Here is a 23,355-nt window from a genome sequence, read left to right as displayed (position 1 = left end):
CCACATCCTATGTGGCCAAAGCCAGTTCTGTTTAGGTGCATTTCTATTACTGGTTTTCTGAATGGTGTAATGTTTGCTCTAAGCTTACCTAACAATCCTCAATTTTAAGACAAAATAATAATAGTCGTGTTGATAAAATCACAGCTGGCACCTGCTGAGTAACTGGTACATACCATGTGCTTTGTTTGCTAAGCAATTCACATACCTTGTCTAATTTGTCACATAATGATGTCCTGAGTTTACAGGTAAGGAAACTGAGCCACTGAGGGGTAAAGTTACCTGCTTGAGTTCCAGCCAGTGCAGGGTACCCTCTGGTCTTCGTCCAGGGCAGGCGGCCCAGAGCTGCCGCACCCCTGCCGGTCGGGCTGCTGTTGGTGCCGTTCCCTGGCCGGTGTCTCAGCTACACTCACGTCCTGGTTATCAAAAGCAAGGCCGTGTCTTGAGGTCATTAACTCAGGTCTAAACAGTGGAGCCACTCAGTCACTCCATGACCTGCACAGTTAGGATCTGGGTCCTGGCCGGAGTGAAGGCTGGTCTGGGCTTGCAGCGTGCCGGGCTGGGTCTGCTCCCCACCCTCAGCTGGAGGGGAACCTTCCTGGCCTGGGCTCTGGAAGCCAGCTCTGTTCTCTCCCAGCCCCAGCGAGGAAGGGCAAGCTTGCCTGGGAGTGGACTGAGATCTTAAGAGGCAGGGGAGGGTTGGATGATATTTTCTTTCGAAGAAAGAGCTAGCACCTCAGTTCAGTGATAACCCGCACTCACTCACCACTGCCCCATGCCTGTAACACTGTTTTTGCATGGCTTCTTCACAGCTATCTCCTGGAGCTTTAGAATTTGAAGACAGTTGTAGGGTCTACTTCTTTGTCCCTTCTTACTTATTGGGATTTTGGCCCCTCAGGCCTCCTAATTTCTGTTCCTCTAGAGGCTAAATGTCATTAAATCCACTGCTGCCTTTTCTGTGTCTTGAGAGCAGCTCCCTGCCTGGACCCTTTGCCAAGATTCTCAGTGCCCAGAATCCAGGCAAAATCAGGGAGCTAGGGAACGTCAGCTCCATTCTCTGCACTGTGGTCCCTCCTTTGGGATTTCATCCCTCAAGCTTTATTTCAGCACTCCCTGGCCTTCAGGTAGCCTGCACCCCCCCCCCCCACACACACACCTGTCCAGAGTTTCTTCTCAGAAAGAGTATTCCTTGGCCCCCATTACTCTGTCCTACCTAAAAGATGAGCTAGACAGTAACAGGTGAGCTGCAGACAGAATGGACTCCCCTGTGGAAAAGGCATCCATGTGTCCACAGGGGAAAGGAAGTCAGTCTGTCAGAAATCTAGAAAAATAACCCACAGTCCCCAACCCAGCCCTTGGGCTAACACAAAATCGAGTCTGCTGTTCCTGGGGCCTTTCAGTGTCCCAGGCAGATGCTCCCTCAGAGTGTTGGCTACTCCTGAGTGTATTCTAGGTCATCTTCTCTGGCGAACTGCAAGGACAAGTCTTATGGGATTAGCAAGAGGCATGTGCGCTGGTCTTTGAGGCCAGAGCACAGCGGTGAGCCTGGGACAGCTTGCTTCACCAGCTTGGGGGCCACCAAGCTCAGTTCCAAAAACCGCAGCCTGTGCTGGGAGTGTAGGCTGTTCGTCATCCATGTTACCTGTGACCATAGCACATATGCGGGAGGCCAGGGTAATCAAAGTTAGGGACAGGAGTCACGTCGTGGCTGAAGAAGGAGGCCTGTTTTGGCATGGCTTTGTTGATGGCACCATTGGGGAGGGCACAGCGCTAATGGGAGGCAGCCCATGCACTCACCAGTCCTTCCCCCCACTCTCCTCCAGCCTGCACCGACAAGGAGCTGCGGAACCTCGCCTCCCGGCTGAAAGACTGGTTCAGAGCCCTGCACGAGGATGCCAACAGGGTCATCAAGCCCACCAGCTCCAAAACAGCACAAGGCAGTAAGACCACTTTACTCCTGCTTGTTTATTTGCATTTAAATACCACGTTTTCTCAGTTATCAGACACTGTTGAATTAGCAATAGCATTTTGGGGTGAACAAAGAATCACATTAAATATAAACAGTGACTTAAAATATGCCCCAATTTCTGAAGATTAAAATATAGAGGGTGGGAAAATGCCTTAGAATCAAGACAATACCACAACTTACACATATTTCGGGTCCACAGTTAGGAATCGTGTATGCAGAGGACCAACTTAAATGACATGCAGACTTTCAACTGTGTGGGTGGTCATTGCCCCTGACCCCCCCTTATTGTTCAAGCATCCACAGTATTTCTTAAAGTGTGGCTAAAAAATTATCATATGTTTAGTACACACATTTTGGGACATATATTAAATATATATATGTACACACAAAAAAATCTATAAACCTACCATTTTAACGACTGTTAAGCATGTTGTGGTATACACTTCTTTTTCCAGGTCATATAGAAAGAAATACGTGCCACGCTTTGGAGACTGTGTTCTGGCCTCCTTTCACCATTTAGCGATACCCTCTGGTTCTGTGTTGTTGAGTAGTAATCTGCTTTGTAAGAGCCCCACGGAATTCCAAATTATGGGTATAACAATTGCTGTAGACAGACCTTTGTTTTGGAGCCCTGAAGTGGTTCCTCATGTTCAGCTATTTTAAACAACATTCTATGTAGCAAACATCTTTGATAATCAATCTTTGTGAACATTAGTCAGACTGCGTTTTATTTTCTGTACAAACTCTACACAGATGTCCCTCACCCCATACTCAGCTCTTCATAAACTGGGGAGAAAACTGGATATAGGTCCTTAGAGTTGTACTTTGATGGAGTCTCTGCTCCTTCATCTCAAAGGTGGTTAGGGATAGGCTCCCCCCCGCTGTGGCCAGTTTGCACAGAGTGCACGAGTCGGCAACGCAACTACTCAAGCACATGGTGTTTTGTGAGTGTTGGGATCCAGAGTTCAACCAGCTTCCAATCTCCAGCCAAACTAAGAATTGTCCCCTGAAGTTTAGGTTATTCTCTGAGGCTCGCAGCCATAGATAGTGGTAGGGAATACTGACGTGGGGACAGGCAATTCTTCTATTAGTTCAGACTTTCTACTTAAGGGACAGAGAGCACTTTGCTTCTCAGACTCTTCAATTGTCCAAAGAGTGGGGTTGTATCTGTGGGGAAAGGGAAGTAAGATGCTTTATTTTTATTCCTGCTGGGGGCTTCCCTGGGAGTTGTGGACAATTCACGGTGGTCCAGAGAAACCTCCCTGGGCTCCTCCAGAGAGCAGCTGGCCCAGGCTTCCTGAGGCACCTTCCAGAGAGCAGACTGACCAGAGGAGTGGCTCCTCGCAGACCCGGCCCCAGAGGCCCCACCGCAGACGACTGGGGGGCCGTCAGACCACGTGCTGGTGGACAGAAGTGAGCTGAGTCCCCGACAGGCTTAGGCTTGCTGTCCTGAGCAGCTGGCATGCAGGGAGTGTTGGAAGGGGAAAGCGTGCAACTCCGGAGTTCCACAGGCCTGGGGCCAATTAGAAGGGCTGCTCTGGGCCCCCCACACCCAGGATATCAAATGCAGGTGCTTTTCTAGAACCTTCCAACTAGGTGTGACATGGGCTTGACCTTTAGACTACCACCCAGCCGGTTCTGTACTTCTTTGTGGTGGTCGGTCAGCAGTAAGCTCCTTTTTCCCAGGTACTAAAATGTTAATATCCTATGAAACTGATGCATAAAATACTCTATACAAAAAGTGTGGAGCCCTCCAGTGTCAGAGTAACTGTCTTCTTTTACTTAGCACGCTGAGGCCATCGGCATCACAGGGCTTGTTCAGTCCTGACCTTCGGTCAAATGAGAGGCCACATTATGTCCTGTGGTCTCTCTTCCTGCACAAGGGAATGTTCTGATATCCAAAGGGATAAATGTAAAAATAGATTTTCCTGTTTGAAGGGATAAACTTTGCAATAGCTAGAAAACTCAGTCAGCAAACACTTTCATCGAGCATGTGCTGTGAGCCTGCAGCGGCTCAGGCTGCACTGCCCTCTGGGAGCTTAGAGTCTAATTATCACCCATCTGCTTACGCCATTGAAATAAAAACAGTGCTTTAAAATGCGTGGGTGGCCCTGGCCGGTTGGCTCAGCGGTAGAGCGTCGGCCTGGCATGCGGGGGACCCGGCTTCGATTCCCGGCCAGGGCACATAGGAGAAGCGCCCATTTGCTTCTCCACCCCCCCCCCCTTTCTCTCTGTCTCTCTCTTCCCTTCCCGCATTGGAGCAAAGATGGCCTGGGTGCTGGGGATGGCTCCTTGGCCTCTACCCCAGGTGCTAGAGTGGCTCTGGTCGCGGCAGAGCAACGCCCCGGAGGGACAGAGCATCGCCCCCTGGTGGGCAGAGCGTCACCCCTCGTGGGCGTGCTGGGTGGATCCCGGTCGGGCGCATGCAGGAGTCTGTCTGACTGTCTCTCCCAGTTTCCAGCTTCAGAAAAATACAAAAAAAATAATAATAATAAAATAAAATAAAATAAAATAAAATGCGTGGGTGAACTCTGCCTTATCCTCTATCACCTGACTGAGCAGGGGCTCCTGGGCTGTACAGAGAAGCCCGACCACCAGGACCCTCTCTGCCACCACTGTGTTCCCCCACCCACCTCCAAACAGGGCCCCCTAACCAACTGGATGTCCTCAGGATGGGTGGGCCAGCACCCTGCGAGGCCGAGCAGCCCTGGGAGAGGAGGGGCAGGACAAGGCAGGAACTTAAGCCTTGAGCTTTTTTTTTTTTTTTTTTTTTTTTTTGATGTGTCCAGTGATGAGGATATAGCATCATTGCATAGGTACAAGGGTTCTGAGAGATTTAGAGTGCTTAGAAGAGTGCCTTAAGTAAGACAAAAAGTGAACCTTTATCATAATTTTCTCTGGGAAAATAAAGCCAGTCCCAGAAACCTAGCTAGTGGAGTTACCTGAGATCCATGGTGCTCAACTCAGAGAAGGTCCAGCCCAGACCCGAGGCACGTCTTCTCCGGGTTTGGCCACAGCAGACTCCATCTCCCAAGTGCTGAGCAAAGCGTTATATTCAAGTGCATGCAGTTCCCACTGTGGCAACAAATAATTCTGTAAGAAAACTACATCGCCTCCCCTGGGGAAATAAGAAACACATCGCTGAGTCCATTTGGACTCCGCCTCCTGCACCTCAGGAGGGGCCAGCAGAAGAGGTGCGTGGGGACCAGGCGGGAGCCTGCCACTCTGTCCCGCTGACCGCAGGCTGCTGGGCTCCAACAGTCCTGGGGATGTGCTCAGCGCTCCTGACCTTGCCACGTAGTTGCGGTTTACTGCCATCCTCTGTATAACAGTTTGTTTTGGTTTTTCAAACAGTATTTCTCCCTCAATCGCAAAGAGTAGTAGTCTGCAGTGTTCTCAGTCAGTCCCCTTCCTTGCGTGTTTGGGTGCGTCCTGCCAGGCACACCCTGTTTTGTGCAAGTCTAGTAAACGAAAACCCATACTTACATTATAGATAAATTAGCATTGGAGATTTGTTTCCGTTAAACCTGTTTTCCTTAAATGCTGACTTCTGTTTTTGTACATTTTAAACTGTTTCATTTAAAACCCCTGCCACCAACATATTCCAATAGAGCGCCACTGAGACTGTGCCCATGGAGAGGAACAGTCAGGCTTAGTGGCAGCTGACGTGGGCCTTTCCCTTGGCAGGGTTCGACACCAGCATCCTGCCAATCTGCAAGGACTCCCTGGGCTGGATGTTCAACAAGTTGGACATGAACTACGACCTCCTGCTTGACCACTCAGAGATCAACGCCATCTACCTGGATAAATACGAGCCCTGTATCAAGCCTCTCTTCAACTCCTGTGATTCCTTCAAGGATGGCAAGCTCTCTAACAACGAGTGGTGCTACTGCTTCCAGAAGCCTGGTGGTAAGGTGGGAGGGAGGCGGTGCAGAGCCCAGGGCAGCCGTGTGGGATGGGCCCATGCCCTGGGGAGGCAGGCAGGGACCCGCAGGCAGGAGGGCACAGCCAGAGAGCTGCTGCTGGAAAGCCAAAAGGCTCTCCTCTCTCTCTATTTTTTAGCACAGAGGAGCCCGTTATTTCAATCTTCCTTTTAGAAAATCTCTTAACTGTGTTGTGCCTCAGCCTTTTCAGCTGTAAAATGGGTATAGAAACCTTTGCTACCCACTGTGAGAAACACTGCAAATATCAAGTATCATAATTCTCACTGTCACGTGAATTCTCCATGTCCCCTGAGAGAAAGCCACACCCTGGCTTTCTGGGCTTTCAGCTTCTAGGATACAGGGTTTATACTGAGTGTCTGAGACAGAATATCTGCTTATAAATAAGCTCCACCTAACTGAAGAAAGAAAGAAGGCAAGGTTTGAGGAATACATGGAAAGAATACGGGGTGGGTGTCTCAGTAATACCGTTAGGAGAGTGAGCCTGCGCTTGCTCCGGTGCTCAGGGATCCAGCAGGAGCGCTGAGACTCCCTGGGGGGTCTTGGGGTCTGGCTTTATTTCCCTGTCTCAGCTTCCTGGGGGTGTGCCCACGTGTGGTGGTCCACAGCTCATGGACCTGTAGAGACTGGCTTCTAATCCCAAGCCCCAGAAAAATCTGGTCCAGCCTAGGTTAGGTCTCCAGGGTAACACACTATAAGCATGGCTGTCAGAACCCACCCCCAGGAAAGGAACATGGGCACTAACATTAGAGCATTGGCATTGTGTGTGTGCTCGTGTGCTCAGACAACACACACAGCAGAGAATGCAGGGAGGCATCACTCAGTGAAAAGTACATGTGTATGCTTATAGGATATAATATACTTTCCCAAAAGCAGAATTGCTGGTTGGGGGGCATGTGCATTTTTAAGTTTGATCACTGTTTCCAATTTGCCCTCCAAAAGGTGGTAATAGGCCCTGGCCGGTTTGCTCAGTGGTAGAGCCTGGCGTGCAGGAGTCCCGGGTTCGATTCCCGGCCAGGGCACACAGGAGAAGCACCCATCTGCTTCTCCTCCTTTCCTTCCTCTCTGTCTCTCTCTTCCCTCCCGTAGCCAAGGCTCCATTGGAGCAAAGTTGGCCCGGGCGCTGAGGATGGCTCTGTGGCCTCTGCCTCAGGCGCTAGAATGGCTCTGGTTGCAACAGAGCAACGCCTCCTGGTGGGCGTGCTGGGTGGATCCCGGTCAGGCACATGCGGGAGTCTGTCTGAATGCCTCCCCGTTTCCAACTTCAGAAAAAAAAAATAGCAAAAGGTGGTAACAGTTTTTGCTCTCATGAAAAACACAGAAATACCTATTTTTCCATGGTCCTGCCAAACTTTGTGATCATTTTCAAATTGAGGAACAAGAAATTAAATTTCCTTCTAGGCTTTATTCCATTTCTTTTATTATGACTCAGGCTGAACATCTTTGTTTGTCTGAAACACTGCTGAGTTTCCCATTCCTTGAAATGTCTAGTTTTTCTATTAGGTTCTTATGGGTTTTTTTTTTTTTTTTAATAGGACTTTTCTCCAAGGACATTAGGACTGTTCTAGCCATACGTATTGCAGATAGTTTTTCCCAACTTGGACTGTATTGTTGCTAGGGATAAATTTTACATTTTGAGATAGATTTCACCATATTTTATGGTCTCTTAAGAAGCCATAAAGCTTACATTATTAAGCTTAGAAAGCTATTTCCCACTTCAAGACAGTAAGCATTTCTCATGTTTCCTTCAGTGCCTTTTTGGGATTCTTTTTGTGTGTGCTTATTGAAATCCTGTATCACTTTAGGTTTTTTTGGTGTATGGTCAAGTGGGGTCCTAGCTCCTTCCCCCAACCCAGAGATGGTTGTCCAGTTGCTCTTCTGATATTTACTGACTGACCCATCTCTCTACTCCAGTCTGAACTGCTGTCTCTATCATATATAAACCACCTATGTGTATCTGTCTGTTCCTGGGTATTCTGTCATCTAAACTGTTAAAACTAGTTGTTTTACACTATGTTTTAATATCTAATGGGGCCCACCTCCCCTGCTATTCATCTTTTTTTCAGAATTATTCTGGCTAGTCTTATATATGTTAACTTTTTGAGCTTCAGAATCAGTTCATTTGGTTAAAAATTCTTATTGGTTTCTTTTTTAGAGTCAGGCAAAATTACATTAATCTAGTAGGAACAGAATCATTTTACCCAAGAGCAGGATCTGTCTGTCAACCAGGGGAGTTACAAGCTGTGTTCTCACAAACATGATACTTCCCTGTGTTTACTGGTGTTGCCATTGTGAAGGAAATCCATTCTTCCCCATGGCATTTCCTCCCTGTGGCTGTTTCAATATTCATTTTGTTACCAGCCACCTTGCTAATTTCTCATTTGGCTTAATTAGTTATTCTGGTTGGTTTGCTTGGGCTTTTTAGGTGTGCAATCATGCCGTCTGAAAACAGTGATGATTTTGTGTCTCCCTTTTCGATTTTTATTCCTCATTTCTTTTTTCTAATCACATCTGCTAGAATCTCCAAATTGATGTTACATAATAGCCATGTTTTTTTACTTCATTAGAAATGCTTGTAGCTCTTCAGCATCAAGCTACTAACAGATTTGGCTTGAGTTCCTGTAAAGTCACGTGACTGCAGCCAGGGTTCGGTGAGTCTGAATGGAGCCGCAGTGCTGACACACTCCCCCTGGACTGTGGTGGTGGGGGGCTCTGGGCAGGCTTCCCATTCAGCAGCAGTAACGGGATCAGGGCCTGCACCTGCAGCAGCAGGAGTGAGCCAGGGGATTGGTGGTAGTTCTTGTTTGTTTGTTTCTCGTTTTATGTAGTTTCCTCATTTTCTTAAGTTAGTTTCTTTGTTTTTTGTTAGACTCCCACCAGCTCCATCCCTGGGATTTTTGTTTGACTTCTGTATTTCACTAGGATTTCCTGTGTAAGGTTTGCACTTGAGGCTAGACTTTTTTCCGAAGCATTTCCTTAGCTGTAGACCAGTGGTATTGAAATCTGGTATTTTTATTATGGCTAATTTGTAGATAATTTTCCAATTAAAGCTCTGAGTTCCTCTTTGGCCAAAAACGATTGTTAGAGGACACTTAAAAACTTTCCACGTGGTCTAGATTATTTGTTGACTGGTTTTGATCTTACTCTCTTTAGTTTTATTGCTAAGATTGAGTTTTTTACTCCCCTCTCCCCCAACAAACATTTGTTTTCTTTATACAAATAGAAAGATGCCAAGTATAAACTTCTTGGAGTGACAGTTTCTTGATCTCTTTTTTGCTCTCCTAGCACCGGGCGTAACTACGAATGAGAGGGAGGACAAACTGTGTTCCCTTTCACTTTGCCTGGAAGCCAAAAGGATCCTTTATCTTTAAGGGCAGGAGTTCTGGGCCACGCCTTAGTCCCCTCAGTCTGTGTCACCTGAGCTCTAGAATGAAATACTTTCTGTCCCAGTAGATTCATTTCCCCTCAGGAGCTCAGATGCTGCACAGCAGTGTGCGGACTCCACACGCAGACTCTCTTTAGCTGCTCAGTCATCCTCTAGGACTAGGTCCTTGTCATCCTTGACCCCTTGCACCTGAGCACTGGACTCCAGGTCTGTGCCTCTCTTGGTTAGAATCCCGGACTTGGAGAACTCCTCGCTAATGACTTTTCCCTGTTTAGCAGGTCCAATTTATTTTTTCTTACCTTTCAGAGTTTTAGAAATTACTGTAGGACAGTGTGAGAGAGAAAACTGTTTCGTAGAAAGCGCCCCAGGACCCCGTTTCTGTGGATGATTGTGCTCTTCCCTTTGGGCTGGCTCCTCCACGCCCGCAGTGCTGCCCGCAGTCCTGGGCGAGCAGGGCCACTGCCAACTAGGAGTAAGACTGCCACCTCCCTGTATGGTTGACGTAAAGTTGTAGGACACTGGTACGTTCTAAGAATTCAATACAATATATTTTCATGACTTATCATAGTAAATACAATTTTAGTTATCACAAATGGAGTTTGCTTTCCCTCTTCTTTGTTGTTTTCAGTTGGTATCTTAAACCTAGAGTAAAGAAAATATATTTTACAGCCAGTTTCTCTCGAGGAACAAGCACCAATGTCAGGTGGCACCGTGAGCCCCACAGGGTGATAAATGTCACTGGGGTTCAGACACATTCTCCAGGCCCCACACTCGCAGGTACAGAGGTAGCGTCAGTGCCCAGTCCCTGCCTGGGGGACCATGTTCAAACAACAGAGCCCATGCTAAGGCAAGTCCTGGTAAGTCTCAAGAACTAGTGAGGTCACCTTTCTTTTTGCTTGGTGTGGAAGTAAGTTCTCTTGGGAGGTAAAAGGGTACAATGCATTTTCACATGCCCCACTGAGCCCTGTGGCTCCAACTGTATCAGCCTCTCACCGAGAACTGACAGTTCTGAGCTCGGAGAGAGAGACGTGCCCAAAGTGCTCAGCAAGGAGGGGGCAGGGCTGAAGGTAGATGGCTTGTGGATCTTCACAACTGTCCTTTGAGGACAGTGTTTCACTTGCCTGGGCCATAAGCCATGAGGTCCATTCTAATCCCCTTACCCTCTGACAGCAAGACCTGGGATGGAGTAAGTACTCGTCACCTTCCCTCTGGTTAGCTGGTCTGTGGATTCAGTTCAACCCGCCCCACACAGTAAGCTTTGTTCCTCAGCTCATGGCAATCTTGGTTGATTACAGGCAGTCCTCAGATTACAAATGAAGTCAATTCTGTAAGATCTTAAGTTGAACTTGTATGTAAGTTGGAACAGGTACCTATTAAATGCAACTTAGATGTTTGTTTTAACATAGTATTTACTTTTACCTATCTTGTTCATAATCTGGGGACTTCCTCATATAAAAAGTCTGTTAGCAAATCACCTGTTGGATCTCTGGGATTTGCTTGGGTTGGTGGTGTGAAGAAAAACCCCCTGTACAATGCAAGTAGCCTCCAAATACTATTTTCAGTACCTCATGCTATGTGTCTTTGCTTCTCTGATTAGTAACACTAATGGCCTGAATTTGTTCTGCTGCCTGGTAACAGCAGATGGACTGATTTCATCCCAGGTGTGTCACTGTCTCCGTGTTGCGTCAGGAGTGAGCCCATCATGAGAGAGCTGTCCCGCACCATCTGGAAACTGACATCTGTAACTCTTTTTCAGGTCTCCCCTGCCAGAATGAGATGAGCAGGATTCAGAAGCTGAGCAAGGGGAAGAGCCTGCTGGGTAAGTGCAAGTTCTTGCCACGTGTTTAAACGATTAATTAAACCATCATGTCTCATGTAACATCAAGCATGGCAATGGTTATTTAATTAGGGACCCGTGTATCATGGAAGAAATGCCTCCCTTTCCCCCACACGGGTCTCTCGCAGCCAGCTGGATACTCTGGGGACGGTGGTCGGTTGAGCACCAGCGAGAGGAGCCCCCGCACGGCCTTGGGCTCCAGCCGGTCTGTGCTTTTCCTGCTCCTGAGCACAGTTACTGACTGCGGCTCTCAGATTATGAGGTCTGTAAATTACAGCATCTCCTACATTTCCAGATCAAGCCATGCTCCCTCCTACGTCCCCCAGACAGGAGTCAGGATGTGAGTGTCCTAACACATATTCCTCGTTTCCCGTACATGAGCCCTGGAGGAGAGTGGGAGACCACTCGAACCCTCTCTGAGTGGGAAGGTGTGAGTGTTCTCCCTGATGTGCCAGTCTGGCCGAGGTCATGGTGACAGATGCTGGCTGTGGGATAAATAGGCCCTGGCTGGTTGGCTCAGTGGTAGAGCGTCAGCCTGGCGTGCAGGAGTCCCAGGTTCGATTCCCGGCCAGGGCACACAGGAGAAGCGCCCATGTGCTTCTCCACCCCTCCCCCTCTCTGTCTCTCTCTTCCCCTCCCGCAGCCAAGGCTCCATTGGAGCAAAGTTTACCTGGGCGCTGAGGATGGCTCTATGGCCTCTGCCTCAGGCGCTAGAGTGGCTCTGGTTGCAACAGAGCGACGCCCCAGATGGACAGAGCATCGCCCCCTGGTGGGCGTGCTGGGTGGATCCCGGTCGGGCACATGCGGGAGTCTGTCTGACTGCCTCCCCATTTCCAACTTCAGAAAAATTCAAAAAAAAAAAAAAAAAAGTAAAGGGTAAATATAAATGTATGTAAAGGATAAAACAACCATATGGTTTTATGAAGTGTTTATAAAGTTACTGAATGCAATGTACAGATCACGTGACACGGAGATGCACACCTGAAACCCCTGTGATCTTACAACCAATGTCACCCATTAAATTTAATTTCTAATAAATAAGCTTTAACGAAGTAACTGAATCAGGGAAAACAGAAAATATAAACAGACCGAGTACTAGTAAGGAGATTGACTCAGAATCTCCTGAAGAATAAAAGCCCAGGACCAGAGAGCCGATAGCTTCACTAGTGAATTTTACCAAACATTTAAAGAATTAAAACTGATCCTTCTCTAATCTTCCAAAAAAATCAAAGAAGAGGGAACACTCCCAAATTCATTTCACAAGACCAGCAGTCAAAGCCAGGAAAGACACTACAAGAAAAATGTATGCTGATATCCCTGATGAATATAGATGCAAAAATTTCCAGTAAAATACTAGCCAACCAAATTCAACAGCACATTAAAAGAATTACACACTATGAGCAAGTGGGTTTTATCCCTGTGACGTAAGGATGGGTCAGTATATACAAATCAACCAATGTGGTACATCACATTAACAAAGTAAAGGATAAAATCATACATATTACCATCTCAATAGATGTAGAAAAACCATTTGACAAAATTCAGCATTTGTTCATGATAAAAACAACAATTAGGTATAGAAGGAATATACCTCAACATAAGGACCACAGCTAATATGCTCAGTGGCAAAAAGTTGAAAGCTTTTCCTCTAATAAGGGTGCCCACTCTCACCCCTCCCATCGATCCTACTACTAGGACACACTACAGTGTGTCCGTAAAGTCATGGTGCACTTTTGACCAGTCACAGGAAAGCAACAAAAGACGATAGAAACGTGAAATCTGCACCAAATAAAAGGAAAACTCTCCCAGTTTCATACTATTCAGTGCAGTTCGATGTGGGCTCACACACAGATTTTTTTAGGGTTCCTTAGGTAGCTATCCCATATAGCCTCTACAGACTCATCACTGACTGATGGCCTACCAGAACGGGGTTTCTCCACCAAACTGCCGGTTTCCTTCAACTGCTTATCCCACCGAGTAATGTTATTCCTATGTGGTGGCGCTTTGTTATAAATGTGCTGATATTTATGTTGCACTTTGGTCATGGATTCGAATTTAGCAAGCCACAGAACACACTGAACTTTCCTCTGTACCGTCCACATCTCGACTGGCATGGCTGTGGGCTGCTCCGCTGTATACACGGTGTTACGTCATCTTCTGCACATGCACACATGCTGCCACATCATCCTACAGAAACTGGGAGGGTTTTTCTTTTATTTGGTGCAGATTTCACATTTCTATCATCTTTTGTTGCTTTCCTGTGACCGGTCAAAACTGCACCATGACTTTACGGACACACTGTATAAGGCTACATAAAGAAATATATAAGTAAATAAAGTATATCAGAGTTGTGGCCCTGGCCAGTTGGCTCAGCAGTAGAGCGTTGGCCTGGCATGTAGAAGTCCCGGGTTTGATTCCCAGCCAGGGCACACAGGAGGATCACCTATCTGCTTCTCTACCCTTCCCCCTTTCCTTTCTCTCCCTCTCTTCCCCTCCTGCAGCCACGGCTCCATTGGAGCAAAGTTGGTGCTGAGGATGGCTCCATGGCCTCACCTCAGGCACTTGAATGGCTCTGGCTGCAGCGGAGCAATGCCCCAGATGGGCCAAGCATCACCCCCTGGTAGGCATGCTGGGTGGATCCTGGTCAGGCGCAAGCGGGAGTCTGACAGCCTCCCCGGTTCTAACTTCAAAAAATACATAAAAAACAACAAAACAAACAAAATATCAGAGTTGTAAAAAATAAAGCTATATATGCTGATGACATAATATTATATTTAAAAAATCCTAAACACTCCACCAAAAAACTGTTAGATCTAATCAACCAATTCAGTAAATTTGCAGGATACAAAACCAACACACAAAAATCAGTAGTATTTCCATACACTAATAACAAATTATCTGAAAAAGGAACAAAATTACCCCATTTACGATAATGTTAAAATCAATAAAACACTTAAGAATAAATTTAGTCAAGGAGGGAAAAGAGCTCTACACTGAAAACCAGGAGACAATGTAAGTCAGAGACACAAACAAATCAAAAGACATCTTGTGTTCATAGGTTACAAGAATTAATACTCTCCAAAGCCATCTATTTATAGATTCAATGCAATCTCTATCAAGATTCCAATGGCATTTTTTGCAGTATAAAAACAATCCCCAAATTTGTATGAAACCACGAAGACCCTGAGTAGCCAAAGCAATCCTGAGAAAGAAGAGCAAAGCAGTGAGCATCACACTTCTGATTTCAAGTTATATTAAAAAGCTATAGTTATCAAAACCATATAGCATAATAAAAACCACATAGATAAATGGAACAGAACAGAATCAAGAGCCCAAAAATAAACCCAAGTTTATACAGTCAACTATGAGTTGACAAGGGACCCAAGTATACTTCATGGAGAAAAGACAGTCTGTTCAATCAAGGGTGCAGGAAAAAAAATGAGATATTTACATGTGAAGGAATAAAGCTAGACCCTTTCTTATACCACTCTCAAAAATGAACTCAAAATGGACTAACGACTTAAATGTAAGACCTGAAACCATGAAACTCCTAGAAAAAAACAGAAAAAGCTCCCTGATATTGGCCTTGGCAGTGACTTTAAAGGATATGACATCAAAAGCACAAGCAAAAAAAGAACAAACAAGTGGGACTCCATCAAACTGAGAAGCCTTTGCACAGAAAGGAACTGACCCACAAAGTAGAGAGCCCACATAAGGGGGAAGTATTCTCAAACCATCGAATTAAGGTTTAATACCCGAAATATGTATGGAACTTATACAACTCAATAGCAAAATTCATCATCATCATCATATTCCAATTAAAATATGGGCAAAGGACCTGAATAGATGCTTTTTCACACAAGGTATCTATCTTGGCCAATAGGGACATGACAATGTGCTCAACATCTCTAATCATTAGGGAAATGCAAATCAAAACCACAATGAGATCGCCTCATGCCTGTTAGAATGGCTTTCATTGAAAAGATGACAAATACTGGGAGGATGCAGACAGAGAAAAGGGGACCCTGTGCCCTGCTGGTGGGTTGTGAACTGGTGCGGCCCCCATGGAAAGCAGTGCACTTCAGGGATTAGCCAAAGAAAACAAAAACACCAACTCAAAAGAATGTCTGCTCCCTCATGTTTCACTGCAGCCAAGACGTGGAAACAGCCTAAGTGTCCACTGGCAGGTGAGAGTAGGTAAGAACGTTGGGATATATATATATAAAATATATATATATATATTTATATATATATAATATCTAAATATATATATATCTAATAAATATATATAATATCTAAATATATATATATTTATATATATATATATAATATCTCCAGTGCCATATTACTCAGCCATAAAAACAAGGAAAACCCTGCAACCCATGACAGCATGATGGACCTTGAGGGCATTATGGTCAGTGAAATAAGTCAGATAGAAAAAGACAAATACTGTATGATCTCACTTATATTGGAATCTTAAAAAAAAGAAAAGAAACATTGAGAAGTTCCTAGAAGAAGATCTTTGGTCACCATAAGCAAGGGTGGGAGGGTCAAAAAGTACAAATTTCCAGTTTTCAGATAAGTATTAGAGATAAGATGTACACCAGGATGACTGTAGTTAGCACACTGTAAGACATATCTGGGTTGTTAAGAGAGTCAAGTCTAAGTTCTCGTCACGAGGAAAACTCTTCCCCTTGGTTGCACCTATGAAATGATGGGTATGAACTGGCATGTACAGTGTAAGTAACCAGGTCACCCTGCGGTGCACCTTAATGCGGAGGTAGTACTATACTGTAGCTCAATGAAACTGGAAAAATATCAGAGATGAAAGTTAATCAGAGTAGCATTCAGCTGCGATTTAAAGGGGAAAATATGGACACATCAAAGGCGGAATAGGAGGAGTCCCGTGTGTCCCTGAGCAAGACCCAGGACCCGTCATCCAGACGACCCCGCCCCCGCCGTTCTCCCTGGCAGCCAATCCCGTGTCTGACCCGTGCACTCCCTGCTGTGGCGTAGGGGCACTAAGCCTGCGCATCTCTCCCTTCTGACCCCAGGGACATTCATTCCCCGGTGTAACGAGGAGGGATACTACAAGGCCACGCAGTGCCACGGCAGCACAGGCCAGTGCTGGTGCGTGGACAAATACGGGAACGAGCTGGCCGGCTCCCGGAAGCAGGGCGCTGTGAGCTGTGGTGAGTCGGGCCTCTGGGTCAGCCCACACGACCTCTAGGACCTGGAGTCCTCCTGTATTAGGGTCTGAAAAGAATTTCAGGGGTGGCTGCGGTCTGCAGGGAGGGAGGGAGTTCACAGTGGGCACTGTGGAACCCTGACCTTGCCTGAGATTATGCATAGCTAGCTCTTCCAGTGGCCGGTACCCCGTGGTCAGGAGCTAGAGAACAGCGTGACAGTCAGGAACTGTCGTAGGCCGCAAGCGACTTCGATTGCCTTTGCTTGTCAGTTAGGATTGTTAACCTCCCGAGAAGGCAGCAGCATCTCAGGAGTGCAGGGGCTCCCACCAGAGCAGAGCTGGGGTCTGTGCCCTGTGGTTAACCCCGCCGGTCAGCAGTGTCCCACGTCCAGAGCGTCAAGTGCAGGGTTCTGTACTGCAGTTCAGCCGCATGCGAGGGAGCCCCTGACGTGGGGTCATGACTACAAGCAGAAACTAACCTCCTTCCTGTCTTCCTTCTTCACCTTTAAGAGGAGGAGCAGGAAACCTCAGGAGATTTTGGCAGTGGCGGCTCCGTGGTCCTGCTGGACGACCTGGAGGACGAACGGGAGCCGGGACCAAAGGACAGACTGGGGAAGCTGTGGATGCACACCCGGGCGGTGACGGAGGATGACGAGGATGAGGACGATGACAAAGAGGATGAGGTCGGCTACATATGGTAGTCCCCACACAGGAGAGGACATAAGGTTGGCACAAAATTGCAAGTCACTCCTGTTCCTGCATTTGTATCTAAGACTCACAGTACTGAAGCCTCTTCTCCATTGTTGCTCTCCCCACCCCTGGCCTAAAGTCTGGACAGCAGCGCCTTGTTCCCAGAGTGTTCTGGTTTTGTACACGGTTGTGTGGGAAGAAAGGTGTTGTGTTGTGTGTTGTTTTTAGACAGGGGAATGGCGGCTGAATGAGAGCCTCCTTCCCTGCCATGAGACTTCCACACCGCGCATGTGGTTTTCGTGGGATCTGACAGTGCAGGGAGCCCACCCTCTGAACGCCCAAGACCCTTTCATGACTGCCCGTATCAGGGCAGTCACAGCATGGTTCCCGGCCCAATGGTGTCTGAGTGCTTCTCTTGTGTCTCGTAGATGTTGTGGAAACACACCACACTGTCCTTTATCTCCTGCTCTCCACCACCCCTGGTGTTCATTATTAAAAATCAGTTCTTCACATCACTTATCTGGCTTCCTACAAACAACAGCCTTAATTGAGTCACTGATCCTTTGGGGGAACTAATTTTCTTTGTTAGAAAATGGTGTCTGGATGTTCCTCCCTGTACGTGCGTAAGTACGTCATATGTACAGAAGACACTGTGTGTAAGGTACACTGCTCGAAAGAGCTGTTTGGCTATCTATTAAAAACTCACGTGAAACACAGTTCTAAATTTGTCAGCTTGTCCAGACCTGGATCACATTTCTGGAATAAGAAACGTGTGTCGACGTCCTTGTTTGCACCGACAGTTGGCACTGCAGCCTGTGGGCGGAGGATCTGGACGAGCCCCTGTCTGCCTAAGTCACTTTTCCTGCACAAGCCATGCGACTCCCATGTGGGCAACTTCACAAGCCATCTCTTTCGTTTCAGCTCACAGCCCCCTTGGTCTACAGCGGCCCGTCTGCTGCAGGTCCTCCCTTCCCTACCTACTCAAGGGCTTTTTCTAAGGCATGCACGCACATCCCTGCTCACCGGGAAGACAGCACCACGGTATTCCTTAGAAGAATATTCAGGATTCTTATCAAGGTTTTTGCTTTTGCCCACTTTCTGCCCACAAATCATGCTGAGGGTAAAAAAGCAGTAGAGTCCCCAGCAGAGGCCCGGGGAGGACTTAATAATTGCACAAGGAAGCTAGGGGTGGATTTAAGAGCCAGTCCTGTCTCCATGCCCTTGTCCATGTAAGTGTCAAGAGACTAATGAAGAAAGTCCTTCACCAGTTGCATTTTTTTCTCTAAGTTAAATCGTTATTTAGAGTCTGAATTTGGTAGGGTTGTCCTTAGGAGTTCTCTCCCTATCAGGCTGGCCCAGCTACAGGGACAAGTACCAAAGAGTAGTCTTCAGAGTGGCCCGTTCAGTCCAGTGCTGGCCCCACAGCTCCTGCCCACCTGGTCTCCACCTGGTGCCTGCCAGCCGCCCAGTGAGGCTCTCTGGCCACACTGTTCTCCCTTCCCTTCCCCATAAGCTCCAGCCAGTCCATAGGAAGACCACATCAGCTCAGGCAAAGGATGCCTTTAGCCTAACCGTGATCACATTGGCAGCTGGACAAGCCCGCACCCCAAAGTGACCAATTTCTTTGTGTTTTCCCACCCACCTTAAACTAGCATTTTCTAGTCCTTGCCTTGGCGGGACCAAGTGGGATTATCTCGGGAGTTGATCTCAGATGGAAAATGAGCTTACGTGATGTAGCACCGCCCTCAGGCCCGACAAGCACGCAGGGTAGGCAGCCCCCAGGCCAGCTCTGTACGGTGATCTCAGCTCCATCACCTCTGGTTTAATGTTTGTTTTTTTTCCCTAACTTGCACAAAACTTTGAGAGCCTTATATAGAAAACAGGTGCTTAATTGCAGCTAAATTACAATAGAGTATATAAAAGAATCAAGACATTAGAAAAATAATCTCAGTTTAGACCCTCAAAGAAAACCACCGTTACTGTCTCCTCTGAGCTTGGAAAAACACACAAGAGAACGAATTAAAATTGACAAATTGATTTCACTTAGAGAAACTAATTATCTTAAGACAAGTGTCAAATTAAGATGACACTTAAAGACCCTTAGCATTAACTTAATGATGGAGAAGAGTGCTCAGTAGTTGGCTCTCGGGAAGGTAATGAGATGCTCATATGCAGAGATATTTCGAGAAGATATTTTGATTCATTAAAATATTAAATCCTCCTACCACGAGTCCCCAGAAACGGAGCCACATTCACACCCCTTTCCCAGCCTCCCTTGGGCATGACAGCCTTCCATTTTCCCAAGGTCTTTAATGCTTTTCACGTGTGAAAAACACTAAAGGTTAGATCTTTTAGTTACTTTATTCTCAGAAGTAGAATTTTTGTTTTCTTTCTTTGGCAGGAGCCCTTCGGCTAGTAACAGGTGTACATAAGAACACGTCTGCGATAGTCTAGTCCCTTTACGAGACAGGTATTGAATCCTTACTCACTTTTGGAGACAGACTCCTTGGTGAACAGGTTTATTCCTATTCCACAAATACTTCTCTTATTTAATACTGTTTCCTGAGCATCCAGCTCCCAGGATTTCCTGCTGCCATGGTTGTCTGCCATGTGACTGTCCTTTGGTTTCCACAGATATCCTGGGCATGGAGATACCTTAATACCGACTCTGAGGTTTTGTGTCAGTGTCCCCAGGCCCAGCAGTGAATGATGATGTGTCTGTCCAGGTCTGCCCCTCTGCTCTTTCCAGGATGCCATTCACCTTTGGTTTGACCTTGGCCACACTGTACAGCAACATCCACGAGCCCTTTCCACAGTGGGCAGTTTTGGTCTTTTGATAACTTTTTCTCAGTCACTGATGTTTGTCCCTAATCAGTGTGTAGCACTGTAGTGAGAGCCACCAAATCCTAAATGTCAGTTTGTTCTCCCTACTGTAGATGAACTAGTGACGTAGAAGAACCTAGTAAATGCTGAATGCTTTTCCACGTAGACTTCTCTGGAATGTGAACACAACTCCTTGGTTAATAGTAATTGCTTCAGTGTAGTCCTGAGTAGGTGCATTTCTGTCTGTCTCAATAAACTTTAATTTGTCTGCACATCTGAGTGTTTGTGTGTTGTCAGCTCGGACGTGACATCACCAGGCCCTGTCCGCACATGACCTCTGGAGAGCGGCACGGGCAGACAGAGGGGACAGCCAGTGAGGGCCCTTTGTCAAGGCGTCTGTACAGGGTGGGGAGGCCGACCTGCGGGCGGCCCAGCCCGGCCCTCTCTGCACACCCGGCACACGCGTGCCCTGGGCACACACAGTCTGGCCCCGCACCCCTGAGCCCTCTTTCTGCTGCTTCCACCTCTCTTGGGGTTCAGCCTTGCTGCTCAGTCCTTCCCTGCCAGAGTTCCCTGTCATCATCCTGCTCACAACTGTAAGCTTTTCCAGTTCTGCTGATCCCTTCTCTCCCCGGTCAGTCATTTTCCAGGACCCCTGAAGAAGTACTCTCTCCTTCATGGGGACTCCGAGCTCCCCTCAGTTCCTGGATTAGCATACAAGATGCTTGTCAAAGCACCCAGATGGGAACAGGGGCTATTGCCTCTCCACCTTGATGCACAGTTAGGCCAGTGTGTCTACGACTTAATTATACCCTGAGGGGGTAATTTCATCATGGGCTGAGGTACAGACTGTCTCATGAATAATGCAGCTCCTTCCCCCCATGGACGGGACTATGCCAACAATGCAGATTGACAGTTCAAGGGGACGTGCTCCAGGAGCCCACCAGCTGACTGCTATCAGGGGAGTGGCAGCCCGTCTGCAGCCTCTGCAGTGGTTGCAGATACATTAAAGAGAGGCTGGCATGTGTGGGCACATTCCGCAGCCCGCCCAGCCCAGCCCGGCGGGCCGCACAGGTCAAACAGCCCGTTTTCCCTCGAGCAGCGCCTTCAGGTGCCACCTGGGTCTGCTGAAGGCAGTGCTCCGGTTTTGGATAGAGCATGTGCACACAAAGGCCACGGTACCTGCTTATAACTCCTCCTCAGTTGTAAAATTTGCTTTGACAAATTGGTTCAGGGAAAGGCAGATTTAAAATTCCTTCAACAGGCTCTTACAGACCTCAGCGGATCTGTAGACTTGCAGGTTAATATCTGTTAGGTGGGTGAAGGCCACTGTGGGCGGCCTGTTCAGTACTGGGAGTGCGATGGGGATAAAACCCACTGCCTGTTCTGTAAAGGGATCTCTTTGAAGACAACTGACAAATAAATGGCTGTGACAAATTACTAGGTCGATGGATGTCATCCTCGACCCCCGTGGTCACTGCAGCCCTGTCACAACTGGTCTTTCTTGGTTCCTTTTACCCACCATTGCCTGGTTTTCCTCTGACCTCTCTGACCATCCTTTGTAGGTTCACCCACTTCTGTTAATGTCAAGCTCCTTGGTCTGTGTCCCGCCCACTTCTCGTCACGTGCTCTCTCCTGCCAGCCTCAGCCATGCCACTGGTTCCCCCCACCTCTGGCTCTCTGGAAACCCCACACTGTACCTCAGGCTTGCCTTTGACCCCCACTCCATTCTGAAACAATACCTGCCATTTACACAGTTCTACCGGTTTCCCACTGACACCTCAATTTCAAGCCTTAAGAAGTCAAAACGACAGACTGAAGCAAGGAGTGAATACACGTGTGACAACCTGAGTCAGTGAGCCTTTTCCTATACAAGTCCTAACAAATGTGAGCCATAAGGCAAAACACTGATAAATTTCCCTCAGTCAAAATTGATATCACATCGTTTACAAACTTAAAACATAAGCAAGAAACGAACACATTGGTAACAAAAAAGATAAAGCATTAGGTATAAAAGTTTTTTGAACTCCTACAAATCCCTAAGAAAAATATAATCTAACAGGCTAATGAGGAAAAGACAAAAACAAGTGACTCATGGCAGACAGACCATGCCCGCCCGTACTCACGATCAGGGACACACACATTAAAGCAATGGTCTATCAGCCTTCACTCAGAAAACACCTGAACGCATCGAGCTGTGAGAGTGTGGTATAAAGAACACCCGTGTGCACTGTACAGTCGGAACAGCCATGGAGGGCAGGTTGTGGTAATTATCAAAATAATAGTATATACTCTAGGACCCAGAAATTCGACTTCTGAGTAACTACTCCTGGAGGGGGGAAAAAATCACACTAATTTACCAAGTTGTTGAAGTATATTCATGGCAGCATTCTGGGAAAAAATTAAAAATCCATCACTGGGCACAGTGTGTTCCTCCAGTCCCCGACTGCGGTGCAGTGGTCGGAGAGTGGAGGAATGGCATCTGCACTGACCGGGCGGGACTTCTCACATCTCAGTTGTAGGGGAAAAACCAAGCGACAGCTGTTAGTCATCAGGTTCTGTAGCTAAAGGCGGTGCTCTCCGTTTCCCCAGGCCAGGATGGCAGTGCACAGAGCATGCTTGAAAGGACACATGGCATGCTGGGAGCAGGTGACAACTCAGGGAAGGACTGGGCCCGGTGGCCAACAGGGATATCAGCCTCATCTGTTTCACTTTTTTTTTTAATCACAAAGGCAATGCACCAGAATGTCTTATGTGGTTTAAAATCTAATATTTTAAGAATAGTTTATCAGCTTCTTCAATGCCCTGACACTCCTTGACTTCAGGAATCACACCACCATCTATGCTTTTCTCCACAGCTCCCAACCTGTAGGCTGTCAACTCATCTTTCTGAATACACCTCTTCCTCTCTGTCCTTCCACCACTGTCGTGGTTCTGGGCACCATCACCTTTCTGCAGTGACCCTGCTTTACCCTCTGTCCTATGCACTGCCGCCGCCAGAGTAATGTATTCTCTAGGCAGATCCGATCAGGTCACCACCATGCTTAATCTTCAAGGTTTTACATCACTTTCAGGACAGGATATAAACTATTTAGTTGGCAAACAATCTTCTTTTTTCATTTATTCCTTTTCCCTCTCTTTTCCTTTGTATTCCTTCCTTCTCAGATTTAATTATTTTTCCCAAGCACTCCACCCTTCTCAAGCCTCTGCCCGAGTTCTTGGTAGTTCCTTTACCTGGAATGCCTACAGGACTCAGCCCAGTTACTCCTCCTCTAGGAACCCTTCCCAGTTCTGTGTATTTTCCTCTAGCACTCAGTGCTTGGTGACTGTCATGTCCAACTTTCTCATCAAGTGGAAACCCTTCTAAAGCAAGAGATGGAACAAAATGGCAGACTAGGAATCTCTAAACCCCTATTTTCCATGGAAATATTAGACAACTAAAATAATCTTATAGGAGTTCTGTAAAAGTTAAAAGTCTACAGTGACCAAGTGGACACTCAATTAACAAAAAGCCATGTTCAAAAT

The 23,355-nt window shown here is 47.0% G+C and overlaps 1 protein-coding gene across 1 annotated transcript in view; it reads left to right on the top strand.

Annotated features, from left to right (window-relative positions):
* SPOCK1 (SPARC (osteonectin), cwcv and kazal like domains proteoglycan 1) overlaps positions 1–20,102 on the top strand; it is a 541,468-nt gene extending 521,366 nt beyond the window's left edge. The window contains exons 7-11 of the mRNA XM_066342163.1: positions 1,821–1,937; positions 5,654–5,875; positions 11,049–11,111; positions 16,184–16,321; positions 16,828–20,102. Of these exons, the coding sequence (XP_066198260.1) occupies positions 1,821–1,937; positions 5,654–5,875; positions 11,049–11,111; positions 16,184–16,321; positions 16,828–17,018 (731 nt within the window). The 3' untranslated portion in view covers positions 17,019–20,102. The remainder of the gene's footprint in view (positions 1–1,820; positions 1,938–5,653; positions 5,876–11,048; positions 11,112–16,183; positions 16,322–16,827) is intronic.
* The last annotated feature ends 3,253 nt before the right edge of the window (positions 20,103–23,355 follow it).

This window comes from Saccopteryx leptura, chromosome 6, assembly GCF_036850995.1.
Source record: "Saccopteryx leptura isolate mSacLep1 chromosome 6, mSacLep1_pri_phased_curated, whole genome shotgun sequence".
Lineage (NCBI taxonomy): Eukaryota > Metazoa > Chordata > Mammalia > Chiroptera > Emballonuridae > Saccopteryx > Saccopteryx leptura.
Note: the sequence above shows the minus strand (reverse complement) of the source record. Positions and strands in the feature narration are given on the sequence as shown.